The 21,563-nt window shown below is 48.1% G+C and overlaps 1 protein-coding gene across 5 annotated transcripts in view; it reads left to right on the top strand.

Annotated features, from left to right (window-relative positions):
- Positions 1-21,563, top strand: part of NFASC (neurofascin) — a 71,786-nt gene that overhangs the window by 40,899 nt on the left and 9,324 nt on the right. For 3 of the 5 annotated variants that reach the window (XM_083878569.1, XM_083878570.1, XM_083878566.1), the window contains one exon: positions 19,670-19,801. In XM_083878569.1, coding sequence (XP_083734695.1) covers positions 19,670-19,801 — 132 coding nt within the window. Of the gene's footprint in view, positions 1-19,642; positions 19,802-21,563 lie in introns of all 5 variants that reach the window. The other 2 variants (XM_083878568.1, XM_083878567.1) reach the window with 1 other exon arrangement.

The raw sequence follows: 21,563 nt of genomic DNA, 5'->3' as shown, positions 1-21,563 counted from the left end.
TTTTCCCATTTTTCCTCTCTCTTTGGTGATTCTGAGTATCCTGGCAGGGCGTTGGGGCTGTTTCATAAATTCCTGTGTTTTTCTCTTCCTTCTTTCTCTCCATTTTCCCTTTTTCCCCCTTTTTTCTCTCCATTTTCCCATTTTCCCCCCTTTTCTCTCCATTTTCCCATTTTTCCCTCTCTTTGATGATTCCGAGTGTCCTGGAGGTGCATTGTGGTTATTTGATGAATTCATGTGTTTCTCTCTTCCCTCTTTCTCTGTATTTTCCCATTTCCCCCCTTTTTTTCTCTCCCTTTCCCCATTTTCCCCCCTGTTTCTGATGATTCTGAGTGTCCTGGCAGTGCGTTGGGGTTGTTTGGTAAATTCCTGTGTTTTTTCTCTCCCTCTTTCTCTCCGTTTTCCCATTTCCCCCCTTTTTTTTTTCTCCATTTTTCTCCCTTTTTCTCTCCATTTTCCCATTTTCACCCCTCTCTCTTTTCTCTCTCTGATGACTTCGAGTGTTCTGGCGGGGCGTTGGGGTTGTTTGATAAATTCTTGTGTTTTTCTCACCCCTTTTTCTCTCCATTTTCCTACTTTTCCCCCTCTCTATCTCTGTCCCTGTCGCTGCCTCCGAAGCCACGCCAAGCCCAGGTACCGTACCCGGAGGTAAAACCAGCATGGGGGCACCGGAGTTTGCCAATTAAGCCGAAAAGTTCATTAAAACCCTTCCAATGGCCACAACCAATCAGGCACTTCAATCGTTTCAGGCACAAAGGGGACCAGGGTGGCCCCACAGCGGGGCAAGGCCAAGATTAAAAGGTCTCTAAGCCAGGTTTAAAAGCTGCTCAAAAATCTCCAAACCAAACCACGGTGGCCATGGACTGGGTGAGCCCAAAGGAGAGTCGAGTTCACAATAAATTGGGGTATTTTCCCTATTAAAGTGGGTTTTTTTCCCTATTAAAGTGGGTTTTTTCCCTATTAAAATGGAGGGTTTTTTCCCTATTAAAATGGAGGGTTTTACCTATTAAAGTGGGGGGGTTTTCCTATTAAAGAGGGTTTTTTTCCTATTAAAGTGAGGGGATTTTTACCTGTTAAAGTGGAGGTTTTCCCTATTAAAGAGGGTTTTTTTCCCCCCTACTAAAGAGGGTATTTTTTACCCTATTTAAGTGGGGTTTTTTTACCTGTTAAACAGGGCTTTTTTCCAATTAAAAGGTTTTTTCCAGTATTAAAGAGTGGGTTTTTTCCTATTAAAGTGGGGGCTTTTTAACTATTAAACAGGGATTTTTTCCAGTTAGAGGGGTTTTTTTAAAATATCAAAGAGAGTTTTTTCCTTGTTAAAGAGGAGTTTTTTTTCCTATTTTAGCAGGGTTTCCCCCCCTATTTTAGTGGGAGTTCTTTTCCCATACTAAAGAAGGGGTTTTGCCTATTTGTTTCCCTCTATTAAAGTAATTTTCCCCCATTAAAGAAGAGGGGTTTTCTCCAATTAAAGAGGGGTGTTTTTTTTGCAAATGAAATAAGACTTTTCCTCCTATTTTAGAGGGCTTTTTCCCAAATGAAAAGGGGGGTGTTTCCCTATTAAAGAAGAATTTTTTTCCCTCCTAAGGAGTTGTTTTTTTTTTTTCCCTTTATTAAAGTAGGGGGTTTTTTTCCCTATTAAAGATTTTTTTCCCTATAAAAGAACTTTTCCCCCTTCTCAGAGAGGACTTTAAGCCCAGCTCTGCACAAACCTCTCTCCCTTTTTATCCCATCCCCACTCCACAGAACATTTCTGGCTCCATGAGGCCTCCTGTGTTTCACAGCTGGAGATTTGGGGTTTTTTGGGGGGTCGAAATTCCCTTTAGCTCTCCCAGGGCTTCGATGCAGGAGATTCCTCCCCATTCCTGGTGTCCATTGGAAGGGTTTGAGCGGGAATTTGAGCTGTGCATGTTCTGCATGGAGCCTCCTGCTGGCTTTGCCCTCATCGCTATTCCCAAAAAAAAATCAAACTGGGAGCAGGGAGAGACCTTTTCCAGCACCAGGGACAGCTCCTCGTTCTCGTTCTCGTTCTCATTCTCGTTCTCCTCCTCCTTCTCCTTCTCCTTCTTCTCCTTCTCCTTCTCCTTCTCCTTCTCCTTCTCCTTCTCCTTCTCCTTCTCCTTCTCCTTCTCCTTCTCCTTCTCCTTCTCCTTCTCCTTCTCCTTCTCCTTCTCCTCCTCCTCCTCCTCCTCCTCCTCCTCCTCCTTCTCCTTCTCCTCCCCTCCTCCTCCTCCTCCTCCTCCTCCTCCTCCTCCACCTCCTCGGAGTTGGAAAATTCTGATTTTCCCCCCTCCCAACACGCATCTGCCACATTCCAGAGCCTTTTCCCAGCTCAGGGATGCGGGAATGGTCCATCGGTAGGTGCCAAAATCATCCCAAAAAGAATCTTTTTTGGGAGCAGCAGCAGCTCCTGATCCTCTTCACTGAAGGATCTCAACAGGTCCTGCTTTGCCTCTGCACATTCCAAGCAGGAACAGCTTCCTAGAGGAGGTTTTCCCGAGGGATCCAAGTGCAGGATTTGCTTTTCCTGCTTTGTGGATGTTCCTTTTCCTCGGATTTCGTTGCAGTGATGTTTCTTCCAGATATTATTTTGCTTTTTTCCCCCCTCAATTTTTCTCCTTCCTGTCTATTTCTCTTTTTCCACCTTCCCAAAGGAAAAAAAAAAAAAAAAACCAGATTGGTCAGGTTTAGGTGGTGGGGACCTGAAAATGCACTTTAAAATCCTGGAAATGCACATTAAAGTCCTGAAAATTACCATAAAAGTCCTGAAAATTACTATAAAAATTTTGAAAATTAACGTAAAAATCCTGTAAATGAACATAAAGTCCCTGAAAAAATGCACATAAAAACCTTGGGATCGGGACCACCCTTTCCTCCAGCTCCTTCTCCATCCAGGGTTTGGCTCATCCAGCAAAATCCGTATTCTCTTTGTGGATCAGGATCTCCTCAAAGTCCTTTTTCTGCTTCCAGAGGGTCTTACTGAATTCTGGAATCACGGCCTGATCTCTTCATCCTCCCAGCACTGAATTACTCCCAGCTTCATTTCTTGCCCCACTGGAATTATTTGTGATTTCAGGGATAATCCTCCAATTATCTGGCGCCCATCCCTCCATTTTTCCTTTTCCAAAAGGAGAAAAACAAAACACTTTGGAGAGGGCTGAGAGTCAGGAAGTGCAGCTGGCAATTGGGAATTACTGCCTCATTTCCTCACCTTCCTCAAGGATTCAGGGCATAGAAAAATCCCTCTCCCATCCCAATCCCAGTCCAGAGCTGGATCTTGTTTCTCCTCCCACCTCCTTGAGCTCCAGAGGATGTTTATTTTCAAAAAAAATCCTAGAAAATTCTCCCTGACCTTTCCCATCTCTTGACTGACCCAGATCGGGCAGATTTTTAATGGAATTTTTCCTGAATTGCAGGAAAATTCTCCTTTCCACTGCTAGGGAATGAAAATGTTCCTTTTCCATGGAAAAGATGACCCAGGTGGGGTCAGGGCCGGGAAGAATTGGAGCAGGTGATGGAATGGAAGTGAAGTGCAGGGATTTTCCCTCAGGAAAGGCTTCACCTTTTCTAAGCCTGGCTTTGGACTAACAGGAAAGGAGAATTAGGGAAAAGAGAAGATTAAAAAAAGGGCTTTTGGTTTATGCTCTGAGTGAAAACAAAACTCCCAAACTGGATTTTTTGATCTTTCCATCCTTATGGAAAAAAAACTTCATCAGGGACCATAAAGAAATTGGGTTTAGACTCGGAGGGAAAATCCTGATTTTTCTCTGTCTGTAAATGGGGATTTGAGGAGAAAAATCCCATGTTTTATCTCAGAAACAGAAGGACTTGCTGAGCCCTCTCTTTTTGCTTCATCACCCCCTCCTCTTCTCCAATTTCATCTCTCCCCACCACGGATTTTCTGCACTTCATGGCCAAGGATTCCCAATTCCGTTCTGTTTGTAAAAACCTGGAGAATTAAAAATAAAACTCCACCAATGGCCTCAGCCCAATGGTCACCAGAAATCATGAAAAATTCATCCCAAGTTCTCAAAGCCTCATTATTTAGTAGACACACCCTGGGGAAAGCTGTTGCCACAGCCCAACAGCACATTAAAAGCGCCTTTAAATAATTAAAAAACAGCAGAGATTGGGATTGTTTCCTGGATTTTGCCAAAAAAAAGGGGCCACTTTTCACTGAAATTTCCAACTCTAAGCAGGATTTGTGTCTTTTCCTCAGACCTTCCCTTAAAAAAATCCCATTTTTCCTTTTAGGCTTCTCCATTTCTGGGATTTTTTTCCTCCCTAATCTGAGCTTCAAACAGGTTTTTGTGGAAGGTTTGGATCTTTTTTTGTTGTTGTTGTTGTTGCTCCACTCCCGGCTGGGGAGACAGCAAAGAGCTCAGCATCTCTCATTAGTGAAATTATTAATTGCCGCATCCTCAATCCATCATCTTTCCCCCATCCTTCCCTGAGAGGGAATAATGGATCTTGGAGACGGAAAAAAAATTAAAAAGCCTTGAAAGGCAGACAATTAAAGAGCTGAGTGCTTGTTTGGTTCTTTCCAGGAAGATGGGCTTGCCTAAAATGGGATGAAGAGCTGGGAATTGCTGCTGGTGGTTTTTAGTCCGAAACTCCCGGGTGATTTCTTCCCTCTTGGAGCAATTCTCAGGTGGCTGATCCCTTTCAGAAAATGGGGATTTTTTTCCCCCCATCCCATAAATTCCAGGTGCTCCATCTTGTCCCCAGACTTTTGCCCAAGCCCTAGGAATGCAGGAAAACAATTCCAGCTCCTCCACAAAACCCGGGAATTCCTGTCCTCAAAAAACTTTCCATCCGAACCCTGGGAATGCAGGAAAACAATTTCAGCTCCTCCACAAAGCTCAGGGATTCCTGTCCCCAAAACACTTTGCATCCTAATTCTGGGAATGCCAGAAAACAATTTCAGCTCCTCCACAAAACCCAGGAATTCCCGTCCTCAAAAATCTTTCCATCCAAACCCTTGGAATGCAGGAAAACAATTCCAGCTCCTCCACAAAACTCGGGAATTCCTGTCCCCAAAAAACTTTCCATCTGAACCCTGGGAATGCAGGAAAACAATTCCAGCTCCTCCACAAAACCCGGGAATGCCGTGTCTGGAGCATTGCAGCTGGTTTTTAGGAAGAATTCCAGTTTTTGGGTGGGATTTCCAGGTTTTCCAAAGGTTTGGGAATACCAGCCTGAGTCTCCTGTGTCCCTTTGGGTTTTTTGTCATTCCCTCTGGCAGCGAGTGGGGTTTTTAAGGTTTCCCCCGGGAAGGGGCTCTCGAATCTCCAACATCCTTTTTCTCTGGGGGATATCGGATCCTTGGGATCCCTAAAATTCCCCTTGATCCTTGTGATCCACCCAGCCCTCATTATGGGATGAATTTCAACACCCCCAATTCCCCCCCTCACCACCCCAAATCTCTCCTTCCACTTCCATTTCATCTTTAAACCCGAACGAGGCCACAGCTTCTCATCCCGGGGCAGTTTAGGATCAAACCCCAACCCCTCCTCGAGCAGAATTCCCCTCCCCAAGTTTTCCAGATCACCCCATCCCACCCTTCACCTCGCCCTGCTCCTGCCAGGATGATTTTCCATCCTTGCCTTTCCCTCCCGAGTCATCCTGATGGGAAGTGACGGCTCCGCTCCTGGGGATCGCTTCCCCCAGAGCTGGGGAACTGGGGCAGGGAGAGGGAAAATCCCACCTGGAATCGTGGGCAGCTCATCCAGAACCCCCGCAGATTGATTTGAGGGATGCTCAGAGATGAGATCCCGCATCAGGAATTGGGGCAGGAAAGAGAAAAATCCCACCTGGAATCTCGAGCAGCTCATCCTGCTGCTCCAGAATCCCCGAGGATTGATTCGAGGGATGCTCAGAGATTGAATCCCAGACCAGGAACAGCCAGACTGGGATTTATCCCCGAGAATTGAATTGAGGGATGTTTAGAGATGAGATCCTGTAGCAGGAATTGGAGCAGGAAAGGGAAAAATCCCACCTGGAATCTCGAGCAGCTCATCCCACTGCTCCAGAATCCCCGAGGATTGATTCGAGGGATGCTCAGAGATTGAATCCCAGACCAGGAACAGCCAGACTGGGATTTATCCCTGAGGATTGATTTGAGGGATGTTTAGAGATGAGATTCCCACATCAGGAACAGCCAGGCTGGGATTTACCCCCGAGAATTGATTTGAGGGATGCTCAGAGATAAGATCTCGCATCAGGAATTGGGGCATGAAAGGGAAAAATCCCACCTGGAATCTTGAGCAGCTCATCCTGCTGCTCCAGAATCCCCGAGGATTGATTTGAGGGATGCTCAAAGATGAGATTCCTGCATCAGGAATAGCCAGGCCAAGATTTATCCCCGAGGATTGATTTGGGGGATACTCAGAGATGAGATCCCGTAGCAGGAACAGCCAGGCTGGGATTTATCCCAGATTATCTCTTCCCATCTAAACTCTAGGGGAGAATTAAAGCTGAATTTCTGTCGCTCCCGGGAGGCGCCGGGAGAGCTGTTCCAGGTTTTCCGCCTTCCCCCAAAGTCACTTTGTGCCTTTTGGGGTCTCGTTTCTCCTCCGTGGGGACCCGCGATCCTCTCAGGAATGGCGAGTGTGCATTAGCTGATGGCTCCCGGCCTCCATCCCGTTAATGGGGACATTAACCCGGCGACATCAATCTCTTAAACCCCACTCCCCAAAAAAACCCCCGTCAAGAACCAGCAGAGATGGATGGGGACAAATCCCAGAGCGGGAAAAGCTTTTAGTGGCCTCGGGACCCCGTCAAGTCCTTGTGGAACAAACCCAGAAGGGCAAAACACAAAAAAAATCCCTTTTTATTTTGTTTTTTATTTTGTTTTTTTTTTTTGGCTCACCACAAACATGCGAGGGCAAAGCTGGGTCTGTGGATGTGTCCCCTCCCTGTCACCTCCCCCTGGCCGGGCTGGACCCCCTAGGCTGTGCACGGGGGGTTTCAGATCGGGGTGCATGAGATGGGGATGCTGTGGGGTCATCACGGAGAGGGGCCACGAGGGGGTTTTGGGGTGGCTGTGGCTGCTCTTGGGGCTGGGATGTTGTTTTGTGGCTGCTCCTGGTGCTGGGATGGGAATTTAGGGTGGCTGTGGCTGCTCCTGGGGCTGAAGAGGGTTTTGGGGTGGCTGTGGCTGCTCTTGGGGCTGGGCTGTTGTTTTGTGGCTGCTCCTGGGGCCAGGGTGGGAATTTGGGGTGTCTGTGGCTGCTCCTGGGGCTGAACGGGGTTTTGGGGTGACTGTGGCTGCTCTTGGGGCCAGACAGGGGTTTTGGGGGTTGCTGTGACTGCTCCTGGTTGGGGTTTTGAGGTGGCTGTGGCTGCTCTTGGGGCTGGGTTGGAGTTTTGGGGTGGCTGTGGCTGCTCCTGGGGCACTTTTGAGGAGCCAAGGGTGCTCTGGGGGCATCCCTGAGGCTGGCCTGGAGTTTTGGGGTAACTGTGGCTGTTCTGGAGACACTTTGAGGAGCTGGGAGTGCTCTGGGGTCACCCCTGGGGCTGGGCTGGAGTTTTGGGGTATTTTTGGGTGCTCTGTGGTCACCCAGACCTGGCCTGGTGCTTTCAGCTGTGCTCTAACCCTGATTTTGCATCTCAGATGGGCTGAGTGAGCTCCTGCCCCTCTCTGCCTTTGGGTGCTGAGTTTCAGGGCTTGGCTCTCCCTGGGGATGGGAAAGAAATGCCTGACTTGGTGCTAGGACTGGTTTTAAAGTGCTTCCCTCGAGCTGGTTTGGTTTGGGGGCCGATATTGATCAAATCTGGCTTCCTTTACCCATCAGAGGGGTTTGGAATCCCGTGAGCTGCAGGAATAATGACGATAAATGTAATTTAACCTGATAGTCCCGGGGTGAGTCCCCTCTCAGTCACCTTTGGTATTTGGAGCAGAATTCCGGCTGTGATTTCTGCTGGAAAATTCCAGCCCCAGCCCGTGCCCCCCTCCCTCCCTCCCTGTAGGACCCTCACCCCACTCAGGGTGGGTTTAAAGGACGCATTTTTCCTTTTCCTCGCAGCACATTTCCGCTTTTCCTCGGAATCACAGCCCGAGAGAGACAATTAACAAACAAATCGCTCGAGGTGTTCCAAACCCTCATTTAAATGTAAATCCTGAGGGGCAGCTCTGCCCAGGCTCCATCCCTCCCTCCCCCGGGAGTTAAACCCCCCTCGAGGTGGAAGCTGTTCCTTCTCCAGGCTGGGAAAAGCTGGGAAAATCTGTGAAAAACTAGGAAGAGCTGGGAAGTTTCAGGCTGAGCCGGCAGCTCAAAAAATAAAAATGCTGGAGGTGTAGTCCAGGGACAGCTGGATTAATGGAATCGCGGCTCGCCCCACAAATGGGATTAGCGCGTTTTCCTGGAGCTAAATCCCATTTCCTGGGATGCGGTGGGACAATGGGATGAGGAACAGACCTGTGGGTTTTTTCCAGGCTGCGTTCTTTCCGTGCTGGTTTATCCCGGGAAGGTGATGGGCAGGGAAAAGGCAGAGGACAAGCAGCTCATTCAGGTTTTGGATTGGGATTTGGGGTTAGGATCGAATTGGGAGAACGAGAGGAGCCCCAGCAGCTCCCCCAGCCCCTGGGGTGGGCTCAGGGGGTCAGGGGCAGGAAAAGGGGCTCACCCTGACATTCCCAGTGGGATTTGCTCCAGCCTCTGGGGACAGGGACAGGAAAACGGGGTTCAGCCCTGTGTTCCCAATGGGATTTGCTCCAGTTCCTGGGATGGGCTCAGGCCCCTACCCTGGATGGGGTAGGAAAACGGGCTCAGCCTGGTATTCCCAGTGGGATTTGCTCTGGCACCTCTCCCAGGCCCCGGGATCAGCCCAGTCCATCCCTGCATAGGGACAGGGGAGGAGAGGAGATCCAGCCATGCATTCCCAGTGGGATTTGCTCCTGCACCTCTCCCAGCCCCTGGGATGGGCTCACACACCCTTGCATGGGGATAGGGGTAGGAAAAGCGTTTCAGCCTGGTATTCCCAGTGGGATTTGCTCCAGCTCCTGGGATGGGTTCAGGCCATCCCTGAATGGAGACAGGGACAGGAAAAAGGGGTTCAGCCGTGTGTTCCCAGTGGGATTTGTTCCTGCACCTCTCCCAGCTCTTGGGATCAGCCCAGTCCATTCCTGAATAGGGACAGGGGCAGGAAAAGGAGTCCTGCCACGTGTTACCAGTGGAATTTGCTCCAGCACCTCTCCCAGCCCCTGGGATCAGCCCAGTCCATCCCTGCATGTGGCCAGGGGCAGGAGGAGGGCTCCAGCCGTGAGTTCCCAGTGGGATTTGCTCCATGCCGTGCCCGGGGGGCGCCGCCTCGGGTACAAAGCTGGTGTTTCCCTCTCCCAGAGGCAACTGGGCCGCCTCCAACCGCAGGGGAGGAAACCAGCCCTGAAACCAGCCCCGAAACCAGCCCCGAAACCAGCCCTGAAATCAGCCCTACAATCAGCCCTACAACCACCCCAACCACCACCACCATGGCCGTCAGCACCGCCAGCACCAGCACCACTGCTGAGAGGGCTCCGGCAGCCACCACCAGGCACGAGTTGGGTACTGAGCTTTCCTTCTCCTCTAACTCCTCTCTAACTCCACTGGAACCCTTCCCCACCTCGATTTTTTGGGATATCAGGGGAAAATTGGAGCTGTCTCACACTCCAGGATGGGAATGTGAGTGTACAAATGGGAATTTGGAGGGTTCTGTGCCAGCAGGGAATGAACCCAGCCCTGCTGGAGGTGTGGTGATGCTGGATGAGGTTTGGGAAGAGGTGGAAAACCCTACAAATCCCCCCCACAAAGTGTTATCTGGTGTTTAGAGCTGTTAAAAACGGGTTCTGGTGATGCTCCTGCAGGAGATGTCAGCTCAGATCTGGCACCTCAGCTGCTAGCGAGGAGACCTGTCAGGATTTATCCAGGTCTTTGGGTTTATCCCGCTGCTCCCTGCGCTGCCAGAGCCCCCAGGAATGTTGAGGAAGGGTGGGAGGAGGTCCAGATCCCTGTGCCAGGCGTTTCCCAGGTCAGGAGGAATTTTTGTACCATCGGGAGAATCAAACTTGGCTCTGGCGGGGAAATCTTCCCTCCTGGATGTGTTTGAGGGATAAATCTGGAAGGATTCAACTGGGTTTGAAAGGCCAGGATAAGGGAATTTACAGTTTATAAGTAATTAGGGTTGTTCAAAAATAAGTCGAGCAAAAAGGGAATTGAGTCAGGATTAAAAACTTGGATGGGGCTTGGAGCAGCGTGGGACAATGGAAAAATGTGGATTTGGGGTGGAATGAGATGAGTTTTGGGGTCCCTTCCCACTCAAACCACCCTGGGACGATTCCATGACTTGAGTTCAAAGCCTTTTTCTATATTTTTTTCATAAAATCAGTTTAAAATGCTTTAAAACCACCAAAACTTCTGCAGGGGGGGGGATCTGCCCCCACCTGACACCCCAGGGTTGGTGATGAGGCGAGATCACCCTCACACCAGTCATTAATCCACGCTGCTAATTGCAAATAAGGAATTAAGCGTGAGGCACAGAGCGGGGAAAGAGGACAGGAGGAAACGAGGAATCCCCGATGCCCCCACCCAGCCCAGGTTGGAATTTTAGGGATTCCAGATCCTTGCAGTGCCCTAAAAACCCCCAAATCAGCATTTTTTTCCCAAGGGATTTTGGCGCTCGATCCCAGATTTTGCAACAGCAAAACATCAAAACGCCTCGAAGAAAAACATCAATAAAACCCCCAAGGTGTCACTTCTAAAAATCCCACTAAAGAGCAGGATTGGCTCCCACTTCTGTAGGAACGGGGCTCATCCCAAGCGACGTCGAGATCCTTTAACTTCAACCTCACACTTGAGTGAGCTGATTGTCCCACCGGGGCCACGGCCAAGTGACAATTCCCCACCACTCCCAGCACTGTATCCGCACTCATCCATGCGGGAATTCTGCAATGAGGTTTCCCTCCCTGCTGGCCCAGATCCTCAGGAGAGAATTCCAGGATGAGCCGAATGCCGTTGGATTTAAAGGCCATCAAAATTCCCTAAAAATGTTGGGAATCACGGAAAGAATAAATCTGGCCTTAGGATGAGGTTAATTAGTGGTTAGGCTGAGAGCAAAGTGTTTACTCTGGGTTTTTGTAAGGATTTATTAGAGGATTTTGTGAGGTTTTTGTGAGGATTTTGTGAGAATTTTTTAAGGATTTTGTGAGGGTTTTGTAAGAATTTTTTCAGGATTTTGTGAGAATTTTTTAAGGATTTTGTGTGGTTTTTGTGAGAATTTTTTAAGGATTTTATGTAGTTTTTGTGAGAATTTCTTAAGAATTTTGTGAGGTTTTTGTAAGGTTTTTTGTTGTACAGTTTTTAAGCTTTTTTAAGGTTTTTGTAAGGTTTTTGTCAGGATTTTTTTTCAGGATTTTGTGAGGTTTCTGTAAGGTGTTTTTATAAGGTTTTTATGAAGTTTTTAGGATGCTTTTTTAGGATTATTTTTATGAGGTTTTATGATTTTTTGTAAGATCTTAAAGATTTTTAAAAGAATTTTGAGGTTTTTGCAAAGATTTTATGGCATTTTTGTAAGGTTTTATGAGGTTTTATATGTTTTTATGAGGCTTTATAAGGCTTTTGTACATTTGATTTTTTTGAGGTTTTATAAGGGTTTTGTACCTTTTTTTAATTGTATTTTTTAGGTTTTATAAGGCTTTTGCACATTTTTAATGAGGTTTTTTTGAGTTTTTTTGTACCTTTTTACACTTTTTTTAGGTTTTATAAGGTTTTTGTACATTTTTATGGGATTTTTTTGAGGTTTTTGTACCTTTAAATTTTTTTTTTTTAAGTTTTGTAAGGTTTTTTGTCAGGTCGTGAGCTTTTAATCAGGTTTCATAGCCCTTCTGCCAGGTTTTTTTTCCAAGATTTCCCCCACCTTTGAGCTCTGAGCCAGGCCTAACCCCCACTAAACCCACTAACTCATGTTCTAACCTGTCCCCCAGCCGCCAATGGATCGTCCATATGGGACATCAGAGCCATGGCAAACAGTAACTGGGCAAACATCACCTGGAGCCACAATTTCTCGGCAGGAACTGACTTTGTGGTTAAGTATATCACCAGTAAGCATCAGATCGCGTGGGGACTCTATGGGGTGGCTCTGCCCTTAGAGATCCTGCCAGCTCCCACCCCTTTTTCTTGTTGTTATTGTTGTTCCTTGGATTTAATTCTGTGATTCCATGCTGGGAAAAAAAAAAAAAAAATGGGAAGAGGGGGAAAAAAAAAACCACCAAAAAAACCCCATGGTGGTGGTGGAGTTTGGGGTGGTTCTCCAGGGGGTTCCCTCTCTGTGCGCCGATGGCCGTGGGGGTTTTGTGATTTTTGGGGGGGAATGTTGAGCTTCTGTCGACGGAAAGAGGTTGGGAAATGAAATTGGTGGGGATTGGAAGGTGGGATTCCCAGTCCTGGAGTTCGCAGAATCCTCTAAGATCCCAAACCTCCTCCTCCTCCTCCTCAGTGTTTCTCTGAGCGTTGTATGGCTCCGTCCTGGGCTGGAAGCAGAGCTGGGATCTCCAGGCTCAGTGCCAGTTTTAGGGAGAAGTTTTTGTGGTGTTGGTTGGTTTGGGGTTTCTGGAGGGGCAGTGCTGGCTGCTGCTCGTCCCTGAGTTTATTTCCCAGCCCTTGCATCCGCTGCTGTGCTGGTCTGGAATCCCTGAAATCCTAATTCCTGGCAGGAATCCCCTCCTGGCCATTCCAGCTTCCCTTAGGAGATGAGCTTGAATTGTCCTTGAATCGATTCCCTGTGCAAAGCCAGTGCCTGGTCTCCGAAATTCCCATATTTCAGGATGTGCATGAGCTTGCCAGGCCCTAAATCCCAAACATCCCAGCTCCCAACCCACCCTTGTTTTTTCCCAGTCACTGGGAAGCTCAAGGAGCAAGCCCAGGTGCTGAATCCATCAATCCCTTGGGATTCCCTCTCCAGGATCTGGCTGAGGGAGGAAACCTTGGAGATTTCAGCCCTTCCTGGACATCTGTGGTTGTCCACCCCTTTTGCCTGGCATTTAAAGGAACATAACCCCAAAGCCACAATTCTCAATGGGTAACAACCCCAGCACCTTCTTGTTCCCAGGACAGTGACCCCAAACCAGCAGCTCCTTGGTTCAGGAAATGATCCCAAACCAGCAGCTCCTTGTCCCCAGAGTAATGACTCCAAACCAGCAGCTCCTTGGCTTAGGAAAAGACCCCAAACCAGCAGTTCCTTGGCTCAGTACCGACCCCAAACCAGCATCTCCTGGTCCTCAGAGTAATGACCCCAAACCAGCAGCTCCTTGTGCCCAGAATAATGACTCCAAACCAGCATCTCCTTGGCTTAGGAAATGATCCCAAGCCAGCAGTTCCTTGGCTCAATACTGACCCCAAGCCAGCAGTTCCTTATTCCCTGAGTAATGACCCCAAACCAGCAGCTCCTTGTGTCCAGAATAATGACCCCAAACCAGCAGCTCTTTGGCTTAGGAAATGATCCCAAACCAGCAGTTCCTTGGCTCAGTACCAACCCCAAACCAGCAGCTCCCTGCCCCGGAGCCGTGTCATTCCCGGCCAGCCCCGCGCCCGGGCCACGGTGTCTCCAGTGTCCCTGTGGTGTCCCCGGGCGGGGTTTGATGTGCGGTTTCTGTTCCCCAGGTAACAAGACAGAGAAATCAATCCCCGTTAAGGCTCAGGGCCCGTCCTCGGTGCAGCTGGCGGATCTGACGCCGGGGATGATGTACAAGCTGTGGGTGTTCCCCATATGGTCCCACCCCAGCGAGCACTCGTACATTACCTTTACCACCAGCTCAGGTGAGACAGGCGTCGGCCGCGTGTCCCCAGAGTGTCCCCGGCGTGTCCCCAGCATGGCCCCGGCATGGCCCAGCCACCCCATGGTGCTTTGGCCATGGCTGCATGGAAATCCCTCATCCCACCTCCCTCAGCTCATGGCATTTCTCAACCTAGGCGTTACTCGGTGTTGCACAGAGGAGGAGAATCCCAGGAAGGGATGGTGATCCCTTTGGATGAGGATCCCTTTGGGTGGGGATCCCTCTGGATGAGGATCCCTTGGGATGGGGATCCCTTTGGTTGGGGAACCTTTCGATGGAGATCCCTTTTGATGGGGATCCCTCAGGATGGGGATTCCTCTGGATGAGGATCCCTTTGGATTGGGGATCCTTTTGGATGAGGGATCCCTTTGGATGGGGCTTCCTTGGGATGGGGGTCCCTTTGGAAGGAGATCCCTCAGGATGGGGATTCCTCTGAATGGGGCTTCCTTGAGATGGGGATTCCTTTGGATGGGGATCCCTTTGGATGGAGATCCCTTTGGATGGGGATTCCTTGGGATGGGGATTCCTTGAGATGGGGATCCCTTTGGATTGGGCATCCCTCAGGATGGGGATTCCTCAGAATGAAGGAAAGGGAGGAGAGCACATTGGTGATGTCACAGCCTCTGCTTGTGGCCCCCTGGTACGCGTTGGGGTTCTGGGGGATGATGAAGTGTCACTGACGGGGTGCAGGATTGGGAGTGGGAATGTGGTGTTGGCACAGGAGGATCCCCAGGGATTTCTGTCCTCCTGGGATGCTTCCTCTGGCACTTTGTGTGGAATTTTCCAGGCTTTGTATCCATGTGGTTTCCACATCTTCCTCGTTGTGGATTCCCCCATTTCCCACTCAGCTCCAGATGCTCCCAAGAGATTTAAACATTTGTAACACTCTCGTCGTTCCCTCTCGATGATTCCCAGTAAATCCAAACAGCCCTAAATCCCTTTGTATCCACCTGGGGCTTTTCCATAGGGATCTGTGCACAGCTCCTGTCAATTCTACTCTGCTGGAATTCCACAGAGCAGGAAATGCTAGAGCAACCTCCCTGATCATGTAGAAGTGAAGATTTCCAAGGAATTAAAATTGTTTTTCTTGGCTCCAGCTGTAGTATGGGAAGCTCTGGCAAAATCCGGGCTCTGCATGGAATGGCAAAAGGAAAATGGGAATTCCAGTGAGAGAGAGCTCTGGGAATTGGGGAGCAGAGCTCCCCACACCCCCGTGTGCATCCAAAATTGTCAGAAAATCTGGAATATAACTGAGCAATTCCCTGGCAGGACAGATGGCAGCTGCTGGTGTTCCATGGAATTAACGTTGGAAAAACCTCTGCCACCATCGAATTCCACCCTTCCCTGGCACTGCCAAGGCCACCGTGTCCCCATGTGCCACATCCAGGTGGTTCTGAGGTGTCCAACCCTCACAAACACCCAGCCAGGGCTGCCCTCAGCTCTATCCCCACATTGCTCTGGGATTGAGGGAATCCATCCAGCAACCCCTGGAACATTCTGATCCCACCAGAGCTGATTTTGGAGCCAGCACAACCCCAGTGTTTTGTTAAATCCCCGGTTTTGTTTCTGTTTCTGGATCTTCCCCTGAGGTCCAAAATCTCTATCAGCTCCCACCCTACCATGGGAGTTATCCCTATGGATAACAATTCCATCCCTCTGAATAACCATTTTTTCCCTCTGGAAAACAATTCTCTCCCTCTGAATAACCATTTTACCCCTCTAGAAAACTATTCCCAACCTGGACCCGCCTCTTTTCCTTCCTCCCCTGCCTTTCCCCCCACTTTGGGATCTATGGGGTAATGAAGGGGACAGCAAAGGGGCCGGGAATCATTAAAAAAAACGGGGGAATAAAAAGCACAGTATCCTCGGCCTATTCCTGCTGGGAAGACTCTGCATATATTTTCCATAATTGAGAGGTTCCTACTGATATTTTCGTGGAGAATAAGGCATGGAGCCACCTTTATCCCCAGGATTGAGGCTGGTGCTGACCCGAGCCCTGTGGGATGCATGGAGCTGTCGCCTTCCCTGCAGGAATAAATGCTCCACATCCATTTCTCTCCTGGCTGGATGCTGCTGACACAAGTGCCAGGCCCCCGCTGACAATCCTATGGCATCAGGAATGCTTTGGATAAAAAGGAATTGAGCCGTTTTAGGGGTTTCAGGTTTTGGGTTTTTTTTGTTTTGGTTTTTTTTGTTTTTTTTTTTTTTTTTTTTTTTGTTTTTTTTTTTTGTTTGTTTGTTTGTTTGTTTGGTTTTTTTTGTTTGTTTGTTTTTTTTTTAATATCTTGTAAACTGCTGTTCTAAACGTTTCTTCAGGCTAGGGGCAGATAAATAAGAAATATCCCCCTGCAGGAGGCCAAGTTTTGATTTTGCTCCTGATTAACTGGCAGCTCATTAAGCCGCCAAAATTCCTCCCAGGAGCAAAGGGCACTTGGAAATGACAAAAATAGTACAGTAGGAGGAAGGCTGCTAAATTTAAATAAATAAATGAGTTTCTCAACTTGACCAAACACTGGGAAGAATGTCCAGGGAAGGGAATGGAGATGGAGAAGGATCTGGAGAATCCTGAGGGAGTTGGGGAAGGGTCTGGAGAGTCCTGAGGGAGTTGGGGAAGGGTCTGGAGAGTCCTGAGGGAGCTGGGGAAGGGTCTGGAGAGTCCTGAGGGAGATAGGAAGGGGCTCAGCCTGGAGAAAAGGAGGCTCAGGGGGAATTTCTGGCTCTGCACAACTCCCTGACAGGAGGGGACAGCCGGGGGGGGATTTGGGATCTTATCCCAGGGAACAGGGACAGGAGGAGAGGGAATGGCCTCAGGCTGGGCCTGGGGAGGCTCAGGTTGGAATTTCAGCAGGAATTTCCTCATGGAAAGGGTTGTTAAACATTGGAAGTGCCCAGGGAGGTTTGGAGTGCCCACTCCTGAGGGTGTCACCTGGGGGTGGCACTGAGGGCTCAGGGTGGGGACAAAGTGGGGATCAGGCACAGCTCGGACTCGATGATCCCAGAGGGATTTTCCAACCTCAGGGATCCTGTGATTCTGAAAATGGGATCACACAAGGCTGGAGCCAGAGGGGACTTTTCACACCCAAAGATCTCTTCTGCAATCCAAGACAAAACCTCGGCAGAGCTGAGCTCTGCTCCTGGCACCTCAGTGACGACTCTCAGCTCACAAATTTTCTGTCACACGAAATTATCATTAATTATTTTTCAAAAAAGGCTCTGTGGCTGCAATTCCAATCAGGGCCTGTCAGATGCTGCAGCTGCTTTCCCATTTTCCCTTGAGGGTGGCCTCACCTTAAAGTAAATCACAAAATCCCCTGGGACAGCCACGGGCTTCAAACCTTCCTGACTGACTGACACTTGTTTACTCCAAATCCACCTTTGCAGAGACTTTGATTTGGCCCTCAAGTGTTGCTTTTTTGGGAAGGATGGATTTATTCCCCTTTTTTTGGGGAAGGATAGATTGATCCCATCTTTTTTGGGGGGGAATGGTGGATTTATTCCTCCTCTTTTGCGAAAGATGGATTTATCCCCCTTTTTTAGGGAAGGGTGGATTTATCCCCCCCTTTTTTGAAAGGATGGGAATATTCCCTTTACCTACAGGCAGTGTCCCCATCTTCCTGTGAGATCTCCTGGAGACTCAGGGTTTAAAATCCTCCCTCCTTTCCAAACCCAGCTCCAACCCCCCATCCCACCTCTCAGGCTTCTCTGGAATTTCATACTTTGAAAACCCCCCACCTTGTTTCTCCCTGGAGAAGTCCCATCCCTTCGCTGTTCATGGGAATTTTCCATCTCCAAGTTTCCAGCCAAGCTTCCCTTCCCTTCCCCACCACTCAGATGATTGAATCCACGTCTTTGTTGTCATCTTATTCTCTCCATTAAAAAAAAAAAAAAAAAAAAAAAAAAAAAATCTGGAGGATTCCAGAGCTCAGGCTGGGATAAAGGATATGTGGGATTTGGCAGCGTTGGAGCCAAAGGAAGCATCAGGCAGCTCCTCCCCCTCTCGGTGCTGCCCAAAAGGCTGGGATAAAGGAAATGTGGGATTTGGCAGCATTGGAGCCAAAGGAAGCATCAGGCAGCTCCTCCCCCCTCTCGGTGCTGCCCAAAATCCCCAAAATATTCCAGGTTCACCATCACTTCTTGACCAAAGATTCTCCTCCGTGTCATTGTGCTCTTTAATCCAAATTTCCTTGTCATGGTTTGCCTGCAATTCCCTGGATTTCATCCTCGGGAAAGCACTTCTTCTCTTTTCCAATTCCAATTGCAATAAGCAGAGTTTGATCCCTGAATTTCTGTGGGTTAGGAATTTTTTGCCAATCCAACCCATTTTTCCCTTTCTTGCCTCTCTTCCAGGATCCTCTCTCTCCCAACACATTCAGGCAGGGCTGTTCCCTGCTTCCTTTATCCATCTTTTTCCTCGCCAGATTTTCAGGATGCTCCCAACTCTCTCCTGTCCATCTCCATTCCCAATCCCATCCCAATCACCCCAATCCTCCCACATTCCCACTGGGAATGCCTCAGTCTTCCCTCAGCTTGGATAAACCCATCCCCTCCGCTGCCGAAGGGGATTTTCTCCTCTGCCTTGCTGAATTCCAAGGAGAAGCTGGAAAAGGCAGCCTTGGAGCTATTTTTAGACTGTGGGTTTGTCTGTCTGAGAACCGGGAGTCAGGGAATGGCAGGGAGGACACGGGGGCTGGAGGATGGGAACGGCCTTGGAATTCATCCTACCAACAGGCAGGAGCCTTGGGAAGGAGCTGGAAGTGGGAATTTGCTCCAGGAGAAAACACTTGGAGCTATCAGACCCCTTTACACTCCAGTTCATCCCAGTTCCAATGAAGCCTCAGGGCTCGGTGATTCCCTGATCCACCAAAATCCCTGGACTCCAATTTTAGATCCGTGGAATTACTGTTGGCATTCCCGGTGTCATTCCAAGATGTTCCCACTCGTTCCCAGGTCTTGGGGGGCTTCCACCAGGCCCTTCCCAGCCCTGAGACCCACCAAAGGCAGCAGGAGCAGGGTGGTGGTGGTGGCAGGAGAGCCACCTCTGTCACCTCTGCAGGGACACCAGTTCATCCCAGTTCATCCCAGTGCATCCCAGTCCATCCCAGTTCAAGGCTTCCAATGAACCCTCAGAACTCAGCAATTCCCTGATCCAGCGGTGCTGCCCCAAATACCAGGACTTGGGAATGTTTCTCTTGGATCTTCCCACACCCAGATGCAGCAAATTCCATCAAACTCCTTCCCCAGCTTCCTCCACCTTTATTTGTAATTCCCTTTTCTCAGGTTTTCCTTTCTATTGGGCCCCTTTTGCTGTTTGTAGTTCTTGATAAAATTGATTTTATTTTTCACTATGAAAGGAAAAAAAAAAACACTGAAATCCCACCAAAAAAATAGCAAAACCCCACCAAAAACCCACAAAAAACCCACAAAAAACCCCAACACAAACAAACAAACAAAAAAACCAAACCAAACAAACAAAAAGAGAAAATAAAAAAAACACAGGAAAAAAGCACTGAAAACACCATTAAAACACCAAAACAACCAAAACATCAAAGAAAAACATCAAAAAACTCCACAAAAAAAACCCCACAAAGCATCAAGAAAACACAAAAAAACCCAAAAAAACTCATCAAAAAATCACCAAACACCACAAGACCCCACCAAAAATCACCAATGAAGCACCAAAAAAAAAAAAAAAACCAAAAAAAAAACCACCAAAAAAACCACAAATCCCTGAGCTACAACTTCAACCACACATCCAGACACACCGAAACTAAAGGAAATTCCCAAAGCAGAGCCCTGAATTCCTCTTCCTCCATCCCCTCCACGGTTTGTCCCATTCCTGAGGAGTATTTTCTCCCTTTTTTCCCACAGCCTACACCAAGAACCAGGTGGACATCGCCACGCAGGGCTGGTTCATCGGCCTCATGTGCGCCATCGCCCTCCTGGTGCTCATCCTCCTCATCGTCTGCTTCATCAAGAGGAGCCGCGGCGGGAAGTATCCAGGTGAGGGTGGGAACTGGAATTCCCGAAATTTAAATGGGTCTGGGATCTTTGGGGATGGTCCACTGGTGGAGAATATCCAGCTGAGAGCTTGGAAATGGGTATTCCCAAAATTTAAATGGGTCTGGGATTCTTGGAGGTCATCCACTGGTGGGGAATATCCAGGTGAGGACATTCCCCACATTTAAACAGGTCTGGGATTCCTGAAGGTCATCCACTGGTGGGTAATATCCAGGTGAGGATGGGAATGGGAATTCCCAAAATTTAAACAGGTCTGGGATCTTTGGGGATGGTCCAGTGGTGAGGAATATCCAGGTGAGAGTGGGAATGGGCAATCCCAAAATTTAAACAGGTCCAAGATAATCCAGTGGTGGGGAATATGGAGGTGAGAGCTCGGAATGGGCATTCCTGAAATTTAAATGGGTCTGGGATTCTTGGGGAGTATCCAGGCATGGGGAATATCCAGGTGGGAATGGGAATGGGCATTCCCAAATTTTAATTAAGTCTGGGATTCTGAGGATCATCCTCTGGTGAAGAATATTGAGGTGAGGGGCGGGAATGGGCATTCCCAAACTTTAAACAGGTCTGGGGTTCTTGGGGATCATCCAGTGGTGGGGAATATCCAGATGAGGTCCTGGAATACACAATCTCAAAATTTAAACAGGTGTGGTATAAGCCGGTGTTGGGGAATATCCAGGTGAGAGGCAGGAATGGCCATTCCCAAGGTTTGAACAGGTCCAGGATTCTTGGGGATCATCCACAGGTGGGGAATATCCAGATGAGAATGGGAATGGGCAATCCCAAAATTTAAGCAGGTGTGACACAATCCTGTGGTGGAGAAAATCCAGGTGAGGATGGGAATGGACATTCCCAAAATTTAAATAGGTCTGGGATTCTTGGGGATCATCCAGTGGTGGGGGAATATCCAGGTGAGAGCTTGGACCAGGCATTCCCAAGGCTTCAACAGGTCTGGGATTCTTGAGGATAATTCAGTCCTGGGAATTAGCAGGTGGGAGGCTGGAATGGGAAATCCCAAAATTTAAACAGGTCCAGGATAATCCAGTGGTGAGAAATATCCAGGTGAGAGCTTGGAATGAGTATTCCCAAGGTTTAAACAGGTCTGGGATTCTTGAGGATAATCCAGGTGTTGGAGAGAAGGGGTTTATCTCTCTGGAGTGGGGATTTATAGTCATGAATTTGTGGATATTCACAAATTTTTATACTTATAAATTGATAAATAGTTAATTGATAAATAGTATAATTGTTGTAAATTGATAAATAGTTTCCTATATAAATTTATAAACATATTTTCACAGCATTTTATATATAAATTTTATACTTATAAATTTATGAGAAGCCTGATTTTATTAATTCTTTGTTATTATTTACACATGTTTATTTGCTAATAAAATGTATTGATAATTTATTTATAATATTATTATATATTTCTCATTTATGATGTGTTTATCATTCATCATTTCAAGAAATAAATTCAAAATCATTTTTCCAAATTAAGAAAAGTCTACAATTAAGACCTCCCCTCACTGTGCCACCACAGCAAAGTCCTTTGCAAACCTTTTGCAAACCTTTTGTAAACCCTTTGTAAGCTCTTCAAACCCTTTTTCAGCCCTTATAAAACCTTTGCAAACCCTTTGTAAATACTTCACGAACCCTTTTCAAAGGCTTTCAGATTACACACCTTTCATAATCCCTTTGTAACCCCCTTATAACCCCTTTGTAAACCCCTTTGTAAACCCTTTGTAAA

The sequence above is a fragment of the Zosterops lateralis genome, assembly GCF_965231275.1.
Source record: "Zosterops lateralis genome assembly, chromosome: 26".
In the NCBI taxonomy this organism is placed as follows: domain Eukaryota; kingdom Metazoa; phylum Chordata; class Aves; order Passeriformes; family Zosteropidae; genus Zosterops; species Zosterops lateralis.
The sequence above is the reverse complement of the archived record's forward strand: the minus strand, read 5'-3'. Positions and strand labels throughout refer to the sequence as shown.